The 17,331-nt window shown below is 45.7% G+C and overlaps 1 protein-coding gene across 3 annotated transcripts in view; it reads left to right on the top strand.

Moving 5' to 3' along the window:
- RAI1 (retinoic acid induced 1) overlaps positions 1 to 17,331 on the top strand; it is a 164,231-nt gene that overhangs the window by 120,056 nt on the left and 26,844 nt on the right. For all 3 annotated transcript variants that reach the window (XM_088448134.1, XM_088448135.1, XM_088448136.1), the window contains one exon: positions 9,723 to 15,075. In XM_088448134.1, coding sequence (XP_088304260.1) covers positions 9,739 to 15,075 — 5,337 coding nt within the window. In that variant the 5' untranslated portion in view covers positions 9,723 to 9,738. The remainder of the gene's footprint in view (positions 1 to 9,722; positions 15,076 to 17,331) is intronic.

Below are 17,331 nucleotides of genomic sequence, written 5' to 3'. Positions count from 1 at the left end.
AATCCGGTAAAACCCCCGAAAACTGCATTTTCGGGGGTTTTACCGTATTTTCCTATTTAGTACATCTCGGCCTAATACTGCAATTATAACATGATGTTCATTTTAGAGCAAAACGTATGACTTATTTTTAAATAAAAAAATGACAACATAACCTACATGGGTCTCACAATAAATAATAGAAAGAAAATTATGTTGCCAGTGATGCTTTAGACATTGTCATGGATAAAAGGGCTCTGCCAGCCACAGAGCCCGTGACCCCATTACTTCTGCTGCAGCTTACATGTGCACCTGCCGCTGAATGCATACAAAGAATGAGCTGGGCCATAATCTACCCTGAGCAGAGTGTGTGATATGTGGTGCCGTGCAGGTCATGTGTGATCATTATACCCCCACCCTCCACAGCCTGTTTCTCTTGCCCTCCCCCCCCCCCCCCCCTTAGTACCAGGCGCAGATCCTCTCCTCTCCCTGTATCAGCGGGTGACCTGAGGAAGGAGCTGCTGCCTCTCACTCCCTGCTCTGATTGTTCTGCCAGACGCAGGTGTGGGACTTACAGACCCCAGGGCAGAGCACGCTACACGGGTACTAGTGTGACAGCTTCGCTCATCCACAGCTTCACCCTCGCACCACTATAGCAGCCTGCAGCAGAAGGCAATTGCCTGGGACTGCTGTCGTGTTGGTACCCCCCTTCCCCTCCTCCTCCTCCTGCTTTTCCAAAACGCACAGATGTTTGCACGAACACAATGCCTAGAAACAGATCAGGACCCGTTGCCGGCGAAGAATAACCCGACTGATCCCGTGCCCCAGTTACGCCTCACTGCAGATGACAAATCTTTTTTCTCTAGCCCGGAAAGACTTTATCGCCCACCCCCAGGAGCTACTTCTAATCATCTCTTCGGGATCGGCAGCTAATGGGTTAACCAATAAAATGAGCAGGCCTTTGGCATTATTTGCCCATGCGTGCTTGTATCCACATTGCACGGCGCCATGTGCTAATCCCTTCTCTTCCTGCATTGCATTTGGGGGGGAAAAAAATATATATATATATATATATATATATATTGATTGAAGTGAGGTGGAGTAAATGGCTGGGGAGGCTCAGAGCCAGATTTCCATATACATATATGTACCTGAGGGTTCATGTGGGCATTATACAAAGGTGCAGCAGTATATAGTGCTGGAAATTTGGTGTGTTTTGATCAGGGATGTGTAGAAAAGGTAGGCAGGGGAGGCAGTGCCTCACCTGTCATACACTATTTACTCCAGAGTTTTGACTATAAAAATTATTAGACTAATACAAAGAAGATATTTATAATACTTTCTTCACATTTTTCTCATATTTATATTCAAAACTCTGTAGTATACCCAAGTAAGACAGGAAAGGCTGTGCCTCACATGACCGCACATCACTGATGTGAGTATGCATATATGTATGTGTGTGTGTATATGTATATATATATATATATATATATATATATAACAATTATAAATCCATTCATACATGATTAAAGCTAGGAATGTGCTTAAATCTGCGGTAATGAAAAATAAATTGTATATGCTTTTGTTTTTGGTGTACAATAGCTAATTTCTAGCCTGATACCGCCAATGGAACCTCACACCGAGATGGCGAGAGGACTGCCTCTGAATCCAGAGAGCTTTTTTTTTTCTTTCTTTTCCTTTTCAGTGGCGTAGATGGATTTGTTTTATAGAGCTGGGATATTAATTGATTGCTTCTGACTCCGGCTGCTACTCCTCCCCCTCCTTTCTGAAACAGAAAATCCACTACTAGCTGTAGACTTCCCAGTACATTTAGCGGCAATATATGGAGAAAATAAAAGGCATTCTGTACGGATGAGAGGATGTTTTTGTTTTGGTTTTTTTTGTTTTTTTTTCCCTATCCAATTAGCGCTGTCTAGGAACCTCCTATTCGAAACCATTGTAAGAGTGACAGTTCCTCTCTGGCAGAGAAGGGGTTAAGCGCCGGCGAGCTCCCGCCTGCAATATCTCCCACCTTGTGATATTGGGAATTTTGCGGTAGGAAGGGCTCACACTTTCCCTACTTCTCATTTGTATGCAGCGCCTGGCTCCGCCAAAGCACCTTCTGTGCAGCTTCAAACATAGATCATGTAATGATACTGCTGATCTACCTCTGCACAAATCACTGGGAGGGAGCCGAGCTGAGTGAATGGGGGAGGAGGGAGAATGGGCAGCTCTGGAGAAGTACTAGGTAACCTCAGCTAATGAGGGGCACAGGTGCGGATGTGATGAGCCCAACGGGAGTCATACAGGGAGTGGGGAAGGGGGAAGTAATGTACAGCCACTCTGCTTGATGTGTGATTATGTATCCCAGCTCTGAGCAGTCATACCATGCTGTGGATGTCCAGCTGGCAGGGCAGGATGGGACTTGTAGTTCCACAAGGGCTGGAGAGCACTAGGATGCCGGTTACATATTTTTTGATGACCAAAAAGCCCGGTACTTGGCACAATTGGACAGATTGAAATGTGCATTTTTAACACTAGTGATTGGCTGATGTAATTTAAGTACTAAAATTATATTGTATATCAGTACTACCCATTATAGATATATATGTATGTGTAAATATATGTATATAGATGTATGTATGTATATATATATATATATATATATATATATATATAGACATATAAAATAGTTATATAAAAACTGGAAATGTAATGTTTTAATATGCTATAGGCATTACTGTATATCTGTTGCCGCTGTTGGCATTACTGTATCTATGTTACTGAGTTGCGGTCTACGTTCCACTGTGAAACGCATACCATAGTGCTGCGGGATGACGTCATCACATCTAGACGCCGGTTGCTATAGCTACCAATATGTGAAAAGCCGCATGACGCGGATGTACTTCTGATTGGGCATCGGCCTCATAAGGGAGGAGGGCGAATGTGAGGCATTACTCTCTGCCTACAGGCGTGCGTTTCAGCGTTGGTGGTACACGTGGTCGCCATGTTAACAAATTTCACCTGGCTGATTATTCCCATTTGGTATAGGAGCATAAAGATGGCGGATGCACCCATTGCTGTCTGTTCCACCTTGGTGGTAATTGTGGTGTTGATAGCTCTGATAAAGGTCCGGGATAGGACAGAAACGACGGCAAATCTTATGACACTGGTGGTATGTAATGAAATAACTTTTTAAATCTTTTTCATCTGAACATTTTCAGCAAAGTTTCGGGCAGCTATGTGCCTTGTGTCAAGCTAGACAAAGGGTACATGCAGTAGCTACCTGAATCGTTTTCACACTTTGGCCCTCATTCAGACCCGCTCGCAAGCGAGTTGATGGTGGGGCACTGTCCACGCGCTGCGTGCGCAAGCCCCGGAGCGAGAGAGAAATTCTCTCGCCCCGGGGCTCGCTACAAACTGGGCAGCTGTCGATGTTGATCGACAGCTCGCCCTGTTTGGTAGGCGGGGAGGGAGGGTGGCTGGCCAAACGGAGACGTTCCCGAAGGAACGCCTGCCATTTGGGGGCGGCCCTACTGACATCACGAGTGATGTCAGTGGTGAGCATCCGGCTCTATTAGAGCCGAAAGCTCACTGGGGCTTGCGGCAGACGAGACCCTACCACAAGGGTCTCGGCGCAAGCCCCTATGGTCAAGACCATCGCGACCTCACCTGGCCGCTCGCTAAAGCTGTGGGGGTGCCTAACCCTAAGATTCGGAGGGGGGATCCCTAACCCCCCTCCCTGCACCCTAACCCTCCCGGGGGGGGGGGAGCTAACCCTAACCTCCCCCTGGTGGTGCCTGACCCTAATTCCCCCTTCCCCTAGCCTAAACCTAACCCTCCAGTGGGGGGTGCCTAAACCTAACCCACCCCATCCCCCACGGCTAACACGTCACGACGCCGGGCGTCAGGATTTTGGTGTGGGGCTAATGATATGGTATTTAGTCCCATGCCGGACTTTCAGTGCCGGGATTCTGGCGGTCGGCATTTTGACCGCCGGCATCCTGACTACATCCAGCTTTTCTTACCCTTGCTTACACTACTATCTCTACTCCATACTCCTTACATTGGCAGCTAACCCTTGTCTTCTGCCACCCTGCTACTCATTTGAGGGTTATGACCGCTGTTGCAGCAATGTATATATACCATTTACTTGTCCTGTACTGTCAAGCACTGTGAGTCACTGTTCTTTGTCTGCTCAACTATTTATGTACTTTGTTAGACACTACTACATTGTGGCACCATATAAATGAATACAAATTTTATGTTGTGTGTATGTCTATATATATATATATATATATATATATATATATAAAATCTCGAGTAAAATAAGTATTGAACACATCAACATTTTTCTCAGTAAATATATTTGTAATGGGGCAATAAATGTCAGCAACAACCCATGCAATCCACACATGCAAGGAAATCAGACCATAGATGTCCATGAATTAAGTTATGTGTAATAATGTGAAATGACACAGGGAAAAAGTATTGAACACGTTTACTGACCTTTATTTAATACTTCGTACAAAAAGACTTTGTTGGTAATGACACATTCAAGACTCCTCCTGTATGGAGAGACTAGTCGCATGCATTGCTCAGGTGTGATTTTGGCCCATTCTTCCACACACAGTCTTCACATCTTGAAGGTTCCGTGGCCTCTTCTATGAACTCTGATCTTTAGTTTTTTCCATAGATTTTCAATTGGATTCAAGTCAGGTGATTGGCTGGGCCATTCTAGCAGCTTTATTTTCTTTCTCTGAAACCAATTGAGAGTGTCCTTGGCTGTGTATTTGGGATCATTGTCTTGCTGAAATGTCCACCCTCGTTTCATCTTCAGCATCCTGGTAGATGGCAGCAGATTTTTATCAAGAATGTCTCGGTACATTTTTACATTCATCCTTCCTTCAATCATATGAAGTATGCCATTACCGTATGCTGAAAAACAGCCCCACATCATGATGTTCCCACCTCCAAACCTCACTATAGGTGTGGTTTTTAGGGGTAATGTGTAGTGCCATTTCTCCTCCAAACATGGTGTGTATTATGGTATCCAAAGAATTCAGTTTTGGTCTCATCTGACTAGACTATATTCTCCCAGTATTTCACAGGCTTGTCCAAATGTTGTGCAGCAAACTTTAAACGAGCTTCAACATGCTTTTTCTTCAGCAAAAGAGTCTTGTGTGGTGAGCGTGCATACAGGCCATGGTGGTTGAGTGCATTAGTTATTGTTTTCTTTGAAACAATTGTACCTCCTAATTCCAGGTCTTTCTGAAGCTCTCCACAAGTGGTCCTTGGCTCTTGGACAGCTCTTCTGGTAATTTTTTTCACTCCTCTGTCAGAAATCTTGCGAGGGGCACCTGGTCGTGGAGGGTTTTTGGTGAAATGATGTTCTTTCCACTTACGGATTATGGCCCCAACAGTCCTCACTGGAACAGAAGTTTAGAAATGCTTCTGTAACCAATGCCATCAGTATGTTTTGCCACAATAAGGTTGCAAAGGTCTTGAGAGAGCTCTTTGCTTTTGCCCATCATGAGATGTTTCTTGTGTGACACCTGGGTTATGAGACACATTTTTATAGGTCATCAGTTGGGACTGAACCAGCTTATATTAATTTGCACTGACAAGGGGCAGGATTGCTTTCTAATTACTGATAGATTTCAGCTGGTGTCTTGGCTTTCCATTCCTTTTTGCACCTCCCTTTCTTCATGTGTTCAATACTATTTCCCTGTGTCATTTCACATAATTTAATTTATGGACATCTATGGTTTGATTTCTTTGCATGGGTGGTAGTTGACATTTGGGAAAATTTCATTATATAATAGCGAAAAATGTTGATGTGTTCAATACTTATTTTATCCGCTGTGTATACACACACACACACGCGCGCGCTCGCTATAGCATTAAAACCACCTACCTAATATTGTGTAGGACTCTGCGTCTCCAAAACAGCTCTAACCCATTGAGGCATGGATTCTACAACACCTCTGAAGGTGTCCTGTGTTATCTTGCTGAAAGAGGCCACTAGTACCATCAGGGAATACCGTTGCCATGAATTGGTCTGCAGCAATGGTTAGGTAGGTGGTATGTGTCAAAGTAACATCCACATGAATGACAAGACCCAAGGTTTCCCAGCAGAACATTTCCCAGAACATCACACTGCCTCCGCCACCTTGCCTTCTTCCCATAGTGCATCCTGGTGCCACCTCTTCCCCATGTAAACCACGCACACCGCCATCCACAGGATGTAAAATAAAATACGATTCATTCAGACCAGGCTACCATCTTCCATTGCTCCATGGTCCAGTTGTCCATTGTAAGTGCTTTCATCTGTGGGAATGGATCAGCATGGGCACTGTGGCCGGTTTGTGGCTACGCACCCTATACGCAGCAAACTGGGCTGCACTCTGTGCTCTGACACCTTTCCATCATAGCCAGCATTAACTTTTTCAGTAATTTGTACTACAGTAGCTCTTCTGTGGGATAGGACCAGACGGGCTAGCCTTCTCTCCCCACTCGCATCAATGAATCTTGGACACCCATGACCTTGTCGCTGGTTCACAGGTACTCCTTCCTTGGACCACTTTTGGTAGTTAACACCCCACAAGACCCGCCGTTTGGAAGCTGCACTGACCATGTCGCAGTCTCGCTGCTGGTCCTTCCCTGGACCACTTTTGGTAGGTACTAACCTCTGCATACTGGCATCACCCCACAAGACCTGCCGTTTTGGAGAAGCTCTGAGCCAGTTGTCCAGCCATCACAATTTGGCCTTTGTCAAAGCCGCTCATTGCCTTACGCTTGCCCTTTTTTCCTGCTTCCGTCGCATCAACTTAATTAACGGAGCATTCACTTGCTGCCTAATATATTTTCTACTGTTGTCATGTGTCCCTGTAGTGATTTGTCCTTGAGAATACCTGTGTTCCCATATCGCTGAAATGCTCAGTACCACTTATTTATATTTTTTGGCTATTATTCTCAGTATCGGCTCTGATAACTGTTCTGTGGACACCTCTATAGCACCACATCCACTGTTCTGTGTGCTAATGGCAAATCCTAGTCTTTGTGTTTGGTGGAGGGACTACTGCGCACCAATTCTGTTGTACTGCCTAGTCCCACTCTCTCTGTATAAATATATATACTGTGATTAGGGATTGGTGTTTGGCAGAATACATAGAGTCTATCATGTGTGACGTGGTGTAAATACAGTGTAATTGTCAGAGGCTGGTGGTATAAAGCTCAGCGTGCACTCACTACAGACACAAGGTGACTGCCTGTTCCAAGTTCCTTGGCCGGAGCCTATCAGCACATTCCAATGTTGTAGACGCCTCCCACCTCCTGTGCAAGTGACGAGACGTCGCACTGTCGGGTCAGGAAGTTCATTTAAGGTTTTTGCAGCCTTAAGAAATGGGATGGTTCTAAGATGGTGTATGCTAGTTACAGGCATGTAAACAGTACTTTGTGCAGTTATTTGCCATCAGAGCCTCTTACTGTGTTTAGTGTGTGTTACCTGCTTGTCTGTCATGTTCCCAGGTGTTTTTTTTTTTTTTTTTTTAGCCATTCGAATCTGCGTAATAATCACTAAATCATCGGGATTTCAGCAGCAGCACAAAGTATTTTTTTCAGGATGGAAGTGCAGATTTTGTGGGAGGCAGTGACCCAATTGACTATGTCAGCCAGTACAGAGGGTGTTTGGAAAGGCCGGGTCTTGTTTGCAGGGGCGCTATTACTGGGCATTGCTGTTGTTTTTTTCAGCATGTTGTATATTATCAGTTATATACATATTCTTTATGATTAACATTGATTAGCATTTGTGCCTTGCAGCACTGCTGTCATGGGTTTGATTTCAACCAGGGACCCCAGTGTGTGGAGTTTGTATGTTCTCCTCTGTTTTAGTTGATTACCTCCGGGAGCTGTGGCTAATTCACCCACAATCCAAAAACGGGATGTAATCGGCATCCCAGCGTGCGGGATGCTGACGGTCTGACTACTGGTGCCGAAATCTCGACAGGTTGGGATCCCGGCACCAGTATCCCAACCGCCGACATCCCGAAGGTAAGTATCGGGGTGTTAGGGGAGGTTAGGGTTAGGCACTAGGGGGAGGGTTAGGGTTGGGCACCGCGGAGTGGGTGTTAGGTTTAGGGTGCGGGGAGGGGGAGGTTAGGTTTAGACTCTAGGGGAGGATAGGTTTAGGCACCTGGGAGGGGGTGTTAGGTTTAGGCTGCAGGGAGGGGGAGGTTAGGCTTAGGCACTAGGGGGAGAGGTTAGGGTTAGGCGGGGAGGGGAGGGCTTAGAAAACCACTTACCTATGGGTTTCGGGATTCTGGCTGTTGGTATACCGCTGTCGCTTTTCTGACCAGTGGAATCCCGACAGCCGGGATTTCATGCCCAACCCTTCAAAAACATAAGTAAGCAAGCTCCACTGACGCAGGGACTGATGTGAATGTTTCAAAATAGTCTGCGTAATATATATGTGTGCTGCATACATGTCAATAAACAAAATAAATAAAGTAATTTGCCACCATGGTGGAATCGGTGATCCACAATGTGCATTCATTATGTTAGATTAGCTGCAGTAGGAGTTGCTACCACAGACAGCTATGGGCGTGGGTGTTTGAGTTTAGGAGGGGGGGGGGGGGGTGGCACAGGTCTAGAGCATAGGTAGGCAACGTGTGGCACTCCTGCTGCTGTGGGACTGCACATTCCAGCATGCCCTGACATGACTTTGCTGTGATGGGATGCTAAAACTGTGACAGGACATGCTGAGACGTGTAGTGCCACAGCTGCTGGAATGCCTCACGCTGCTTGGTCTAGAGAAGGGCAAAAAGTACAAATCTGGGTCTGTAGTCTGGAGAAACTGGTATTTTCCTTTTGTGTTTTGGTCTTGTGATTATAGTGGGGAAAGAAGAACGTCTTATTAAATGTTCGTAAATGTAGCTACCCTCACTTGTATATAAGCTAATTACCTCAGCTAACAGCCCAAATAGGCATTAACAGCTCACAGTGGTTATCTGTAGAATAATGCAGAAACTTGTATAATATTCATTACCTATTTATTCATTTATTTTTTTCAAACTTGTCTTCTAAATTTAAACCCCCCACCTAATAGCAAATGAATCCTATGTCATTCTATTGGAATGTTGTACAATGTGGGCTGAAAATAAAATCAAGGCCAGTCTTTATGCAGGGAGAGAGAGAGAGACTATTATAGTGTAAGTGCCGTGTTTGCAGAGTGAAGGCAGCCATATTGATGGTGAACTAATAATAATCACGGCGATTAATGACGTCACCGAGGCATGAGGCACAATGTACCTCATTCTTCCCAGTTGTTCCTCTGGAGTTGACAGATCACACTGCTATTCAGCCCACAAATTGGCTGTCCCCGCTGTGATTAGACAACGGGTATGCTTTAAAGAGAGACGTAAACCTCTTAGCTCGAATTATGAAGCTAGCAGGTCATGTGACAGGATCTGGAGCGCGAGAGGGGGGTGCAGCCTGAGGGCTGGGTGCATGCTAGTAATGGGACATGAAATGTGAAAACTAGGAATGTACACAAAGCAGAAAACATGAACGTCAACAAGAGAAATGTACCGTATCTGTGTATCTGTTAGGTATTACAATGTCTGAACCAGGTAAAGAGAAAATAACAAATAGCATGTCTGTAACCTCGTAGGGGTAGTGGGACTAGCACAGGAGGAGGTGAAAACCTTGTATCTGAATTTCTGTTGTTTTTTTTCTTTCTCCTACAGATAACAAGACCAAGTCATGCAGTCTTTTCGGGAAAGGTGTGGTTTCCACGGCAACCAGCAGAACTACCAACCATCTTCACAGGATTCCTCACGCCTGGAGAATTACAGGCATCAAAGTCACCCGGGGCTCAACTGCGTGCGTCAGAGGCAAATCACCAAAGGCTACTATGCCCAGGCGTCCTACCAAGGCTACGAGAACAACACAGGGGAAAAATACCCCCGGGGTGACAAGCACATGAACGTCCAGCAGCTTCAAGGCAGGGTCTCTTTTGCCAGTTTCCCCGAGGGCAACGTGTACCCTGGACAGTATTCTGGGGAAGACGGGCTGCAGAATTGGGGCCAATCTCAGGCTTTGAGTGGGGTGAAATATGAGGAAAACATAGTAAAAAAGACATCTGGAGAAGGCAGTGGGTATCAGGAGCCAGCTGCACAAATACCGTTCCGCTCTCACTCTCTACACCACCCACAGCAGCCAAATCTTCCCTACACTAAGCTTCCTCGCCAGAAGGTCCAAAATGTTCAGAATGACGTCCCATCTTCTCCCCTATCTTTTTCCCAATCTTCTCACTTCAACCAGAATTTCCCCACATCCACCTATTCCTCTGTGCCAGGAAGCAGCCCAGTATCTCACTCCTTTAAGAGCTGCACGGACCCTTCTAACCCTCCTCATGAACGTGCCATGGCTACTGCTGGCCAGCGGGTGCAATCCATTCATGGCTACCAGTCCTCTAGAATGAGTCCCTATGAGCAAACACAACGCCATCATGCGCAGGAAACTTTGCACTACCAGAACATGGCCAAGTACCATGGCCAACATTATAGTCAACAAGGCCAAACGTACTGCCAGCCTGAGGCTCCCAGCAGGACTCCAGAGCAGTATTATCAAACATTCAGCCCCAGTGCCAGCCATTCTCCAGCCCGATCAGTGGGCAGATCCCCATCTTATAGTTCTACTCCTTCTCCTCTGATGCCAAACATTGAGAACTTTCAGTATAACCAGCAACAGCATAATACTAATACATTCCCTATAGGCATTTCGGATCACAGTCACTACATGCCTCTACTGAACCCATCACCAACGGGCACCTCCAGCCCTGAGTCACAGACTAAAAACTTGCAGAACGACAAAATCCCAGAGACCTTGCTGTCTGACCTTAGTCTGCAAAGCCTCACAGCCCTCACCTCCCAAGTGGAGAACATCTCCAACACCGTCCAGCAGCTACTTCTGTCCAAGTCTGGCATTCCTCAGAAGAAAGGGATTAAGACCTCTCCCAGGACCTCTGAGCAAATGAAGGGTCAGCATTGTAGTTCAGAGAGCAGCGCTTACTCTTCTGAACAAATGGGGACACCACTTTCAGAAACTCTGGGGACGCCGCAATCTGTACATGCTGAGATTCAAGACACAGACTACCTTAGTGGCTCAGAGGACCAGCTAGAAAGAAATTACTTGTACTGTGGTCCAGGACAAAGCCCAGGCAGGGCTAACAGTACTAAAATGAAACCAGAGTCCATCTCCACGTGCTCTGTGACTACACCTGACAACCTATCTATAAAGTCCGATGACTCCTTTCAAAGCATCCACGCCAACCTTCCCCTGGAGACCTTTGCCAAGCTGGTGAGCAGTGACAGGCAGTGTCCTCACTTGCTGGTTAATGCTTTGTCCCAAGACGAGCTGTCTACAGAAATCATTGTGTTGCAAGATGCTATCGATAATGAAAAAGATTGGTCTGATTCCCCTGAATTGGGTAATAACTCTCCCAAATCACCATTCAACCTAGAAAACCATACCTGTGTAGAGTCAGTGGTAAAAAACACATGGGCAGACCAGGGGAACACACAACTGTTTCCAGATGCTATGAAGAAAAGTGACCCAGAAAAATCTCCTTTGAGAAATCACGATGACTTCGGTGAGGAATATTATGAGAAAAAGGACTTTCCATCAGTGCCAAGTAAAGTCACAGACGCAACAGAAAATTCTGTTCTGAATATAGAAAAAAATCTTGAAGCTGCCACGTCTAGTGCAAGCTATACAAGCTACTCGAATACGGTGGCGAGCACAACTTGTTCAAAGTCCTCTGACCCTTTCGACTGGCCAGATAAGAACATGACTGAATCTTGCCTTAGGTGGAAAGAAATTGAGTTGACTTTTCACTCGTCTGATCTCCAGAAAGGTTTGTTCCAAAGCAAGGAGAATAAAGTCGATAGTCAGCTAGATGTTCCTGATGTAGAGACACCTGTGGAAAATGACTCTGGTGAAGAGTTTAATAAAGAAGGTGCAGAAGAAATGACCTACACAGAAGATGGCAAAGCAGACAACGAGAAGTGGTTGGAAGATACCAGGGATTGTTACACTGAAGATGATTTTAATGACATCCCAGATCTCCCGTCCCAAAAAGAATCCAACCTGGAACCCGAAGACTATTCATCTTTGTGCGACTTCTCTGAAAGAAAATCTTTCATATATGATGAACCCCTTTCGAAACCGACAAGGGATTCTGAAGCGTTATCTTCCATCAATACACCGGAGTCCATGGAAAACCCAAGCGTGGAAGAGAAGAATGATTCTGTGGCATCTCCACAGCTGTCTGGAAATTCTATTATCTTGCTTGGTCCCACTGTGGAGACCGAGTCGAAAGTTAAAAGCTGGTTTGAATCTACAATGACACATAGTAAACTGGATGATCCAACAGAGAAGAGCGAAAAGGGCACAGAAGTCAGTTCATTGGAATCTTCTCCTCTTCTGGAAATAGAAGCAGCAGACCTCAAAGTAATGAACAATCAGCTGCCTACTGAAACTGAAGAAGAACTTGAGAACAAACCTCTGCGAGATCGAAGGAATTTGTCAAGAGCAACAGAAGCTGTTGAGTCTGATTCTCTGTTTCAGAACCCACCAGAATCCAATGCCAAAGTTGGGACGGAGGTTGAGAACCCCCAGGCAGATAGCATAACTTCAATAATGCTAGTTGACAAGACTCCAGTGACAGAGCCAATACCAGCGAGAATGTGCACCCGTTCCTCCACTGCAAGGGTGGAGTCTCATGGGTGTAGCCCAGGCGTAGGTATGAAAGCACCGCATCAAGAAAAAATTACTAAAAGAGGAGCATTCGGGGAGAAGGAGCGGGCCCCTTATAAAACTAGTAGGAGAGGAGGAAAGAATGATGTGAAAATATTGCCAGCATCTAATGACCAGAATATGTTCCTGTTACAAAATAAATCGCCCACCATCATCACTGCTAGTCAGAAGTCTAAAGAAAATAGCATCAGCATTCTGAAGGATGAGCGATCCATGATTCTAAGGTCAAGAAGCAAAAAACAGGAGCTCTTTCCAGCCAAAAGAAGAAGAGGCAAGAGGGGAATGAATTTTGTGCTGAAGAAACGTTCATCCTTAAAAAAAATTATAGCGAACAATTGCACTGCGACCGACACGTTTCAGATGATGCCAAAAGTCAGGAAAAGGATGAAGCTTTCGAGCTCGGCTGTTGCAATAAATGTGAAACCCACAGAACGGACATTGCATTCTCTGAAGAGAAAATCAAATTTCATTTCTCCGGTTCCAGCTAAAAAGAGGAACTTGATCATACACGGCAAAAAAACAAAGGAGCAGAAAATAGAAGCCCCTTCCAATTTATTTAAAAAAATTAAGCCAATCAAAAAGGAGAAAGTGAAGCTAAACATCGCTGCAAAGAAGAGTTGCAAAGTCATGCTAAGTACGCCTTCAGTGCGAATGACGCCAGACGTGTGCTTGAAGATAACCTCACGGTCGTCCTATCATGGGACAATGAAAACGAAAGTCTTGCCACCTAGAAAGGGCAGAGGTCTTAAACTGGAAGCAATTGTGCAAAAGATGACCTCTCCTAATCAGAAGAAACATGGTATTGCCATTGGAGTGACGACAAATGCTGCTGTACCTAACAACAATAATTCCAATACTCTTACTCAAGCGAGGGAGCTGAGAGACAGCAGCTTAATAATCTCAGACTCTGAAACCAAGATGTTGAGTCAGGAAGTGACACACCTCGAGGCCCAAAAGTCAGAGCCTGGATTGCACACCGCTAACTGTCGTGGTTCAAACCATAGGTCTTTTAAAGGAAAACCTCTTCAGAAGAAGAAAGCGACTTCAAATTCCCTGCACGGTCAAGTTAACGCACTTACTGCGGCAAAGCTGGAAGGGAACTGTGCAAATACAAAAAGACCAAATGTTGTTCCTAAGAAAAAATCCCGGAGGGGGAGATCTAAAAGTTCTCCGAGCACTTCCAAAACGGCCGTGAAGAAACTCCTGGGTGCTTCTCCTTCAGTGCTTCTTACTCCCAGAGATAAAGCTCTGTCGGAAAATGCTCTGTTAGCCAATAAGTGTCTGTCTAATGACTGCAAGTATTTGAAACTCAAAGAGGGCTCCAGTATTCCTTCTGAAGGACCTGAGGAGTCCTTGTCACAAACCAGATCTAGGACAAAAACAAAGTATCCCAGCTTCAATAGCTACACCAAGAGGCAGCGCAATTGTTCTCCTCGAAATAAGTCCACAAGCCAAACTCCTGCAACCAAGCGAAGGACAAAGAGGCAAAACATCCCTCATGTTACCCCCAAAGAGCCTGAAATTAAGCTGAAGTATGTGTCCTGCAAACCAGTGCGGGCTGAAAGTAGAGTTCGGTTCTTCTCCCCATATATTCAGGTTGAGAAACTAAATGCATTCACCACCACTTGCACTGTGATCAACACGGCTGGGGAAGAGACACGATTTCTGAAGGATAGAAGTGCGGTACACTCATCGTCTCCATCTGTCACATTTGACAACCAGGGCTCCCTACCCTTTTCCTCCAGAATGCAGCTGGGACCTCTAGTCTGCAAGTCTGTGAGCTCCGGTTGCCTCCTCTGCTGTTTGTGCCGTTGCCCGGCCAATTATAAAGACTTGGGTGACCTTTGTGGGCCTTATTACCCTATGGACTGTTTACCTAATAAGAAATCTAGGCCGAAAGATAAACACCAAGCAGAGGACACCTTGTCGGGGAAATCCTCCAAGGTGGTGGATTCCATTTGCACAACAGGCAGTGGGAGGACGTCTTGCATGGACAGTGGTGCCACTGACCTGCTCAAACAGAACACTCTACGCTCAAGTGCCCGCGGAATGCTCAGGAAGCTGCCCAGCTGTTACTGCTGTAATAAAAAGGCGGAGGGAGCAGAGACTGAGAAACCCAGGAAGCACCATTGCAGCAAGACCTCCGATCTTCACTCGCTGGAGCCAGAGACACAGGAGCACTGGGTTCACGAGGCCTGTGCAGTGTGGACCAGCGGAGTTTACCTGGTGGCTGGAAAACTGTATGGTGTCCATGAAGCTATTCAGATGGCAGCCATAGGGGTGAGTGCTAATGTATGTCACAATTGACAGTAACCGTTACGCAGCTCCTGGAGGCTTCTCCTTCTATGGTTCTTACTCCCAGATATAAAGCTTAATCAGACAGTGGTCCATCACCTTATGAATGTCCCTGCATTGAATGCTTACATTAGGGTTTTATGCAAATGAGGGCTTAATGCACTTGAAGTTGCATTGAAATTTCAGTACTGTAATTGGCTCTCCTGCCCCCGGAGCCTGACAGATCTCGCTATGCCGCTGTGCTCAGAATTGTAATGTTACATAACAATCGCAAAATGTTTCTATTACCATCCCGTGCACTACGCACATGTCATAATATACTTTTACGTCACCACACGTACATTACAACTTGGAATCACGAGAAAATTCCAAAAATAATTGCTGCACTCGAGATGCTCCCCCTGGCGGATAAAGGAAACAGCATTATCAGTTTGTGGGGGTTTTGTTTGTTTTTCTATTTCAATAAGTCCTTAAGCATCTGGGAATGGATTATGACTCGGTGACATCACTGCTTCCTAGTAACACGATAGGCCGCATTATAAGCAAGTTGATTTAGCCCCGCAAATTTGGCTTCCTCCGTCATGTTTTGGAAATGGGGCCATTTTAAAATAAGCTTCAATATTCTAGCGCTGGCCCTGTCAACAGTGGATCTTAAAATATCATCTGTAGACTGCAATGGAACAGTGGGCCTGATTCAGAGCCGGACGCTATTTGCGAACGGTCGTTCAGAAAAAGGGGCCGGCTATTTAAATTGAGCGCTCGCTCTTTGCGGTCTGTTGACGCCTCTATGTCTGAGCTTTTTGTAAAGATGCCCCCTGGCCGTTCGCATCATACGTCATCTCTATTTAGAAGATTAATCGAGTACATCGGAAAGGCGTCTGAACTGCTCGCAGTGCTTGTGGTAGGTTTTACTTCCCGCAATCACTGCAAGCAGTTCAGGCTAAAAGACAACCAAGTGATGTGGTCGATGATGCTGCTTTGTTAATTATGCACACCCATTAAACGCCCGTTTTGACCGTTTGGCACGCCTGCGTTCGGATCTCCACTCCCCGTTTTCAAGCACCTTCCCCTGTTACCACCCACAAACGCCTCATTCTGTCACTCAAATTAGCAGGCCCTCGCTGTTTTGCGAGCGCACGATTTCCAACCGCAATGACTGGTTGGCGCATGCGCATTACGACCCATACGCATGCGCAGATGTGCGAACATCGCTCGGATCGAACGAATGGCCGCTTACGAACGGCTCTGAATCAGGCCCAGTGTCCCAAAGGCATTGTGCAGTTCACCGGTTATGTTCATTCAGGGAAGCCTGATTGCAGTCCTTATCTGTGAGTGCTCAGGAGATGAACATTTACACAGAAGGGTCTGAAAGCTTTATCCTTTCAAATATCAACTGGGGCTCTGTGAGCTGAACAACACCCAGGATGCAACAAAAAAAAAAAGAATGATCTTGTAATTGTGTTGTGTGCTCACCAGGCAACAGGCGACACAAAACCTGCCCCGAGTATCGCCCAACCCCTTCCATAAAATTCTTGCCATCTGTTATTAGCACAAAAGAAAATTTGTTAGCAAGAATTGTAGTAACCGTTCCATACTAAAGGAATACATCATTTTCTTCAAGAGGCAGCCATTAATTTCACGGCCTACAGATTATTATTTTTTTAAATAGTTTGAGGTATCTGGTGTATAATTAATTTATGGCCGCTTTAGTAGATTATTATTATCATGTGTGATTCATAAAGCACCATTCTCCTCCCCAGCACACTACTTTGGCCTCGGTCACAGAACTACCACAGCAGCTGTGGTTCAGCCGAGATGAGTAGGCCCAAGCTTTGGCCTAAATAAATACAGCATTCTGGCCAAGGGTATAGTCTCACAGGCGGTCTACTGATACTAATTTAATCCACATAGAGGCCTGCGACAGGTGCAAGTAGCCCAAATCCACAGGAGTAATACTGTCAACCCCCTTCAGTTAACTGCAGCTGTGGCATGGCGCCCAATTTAGTCAGCGACTTTGGCCTACACCAGGGGTATGCAACATGTAGCCCTCCAGCGGCTGTGGAACTACATATGCCAGCATGCCCTTATAGCTAAACTGTGGCAGGTTGTGTAGTTCCACAGCACCTAGAGGGTGCATGTTGAATACCCCTGGCCTACACATACTGACCCTAGTAGTCCAAATTTTGCAATGATTTTCTTTTATATGACTTTTTTTTTCCCTAAATGCATGGTGACAACTTA

Source organism: Taudactylus pleione, unplaced genomic scaffold (assembly GCF_031769625.1).
Source record: "Taudactylus pleione unplaced genomic scaffold, aTauple2 ptg000451l, whole genome shotgun sequence".
In the NCBI taxonomy this organism is placed as follows: Eukaryota; Metazoa; Chordata; class Amphibia; order Anura; family Myobatrachidae; genus Taudactylus; species Taudactylus pleione.
This window is presented reverse-complemented; position numbering and strand designations above follow the sequence as displayed.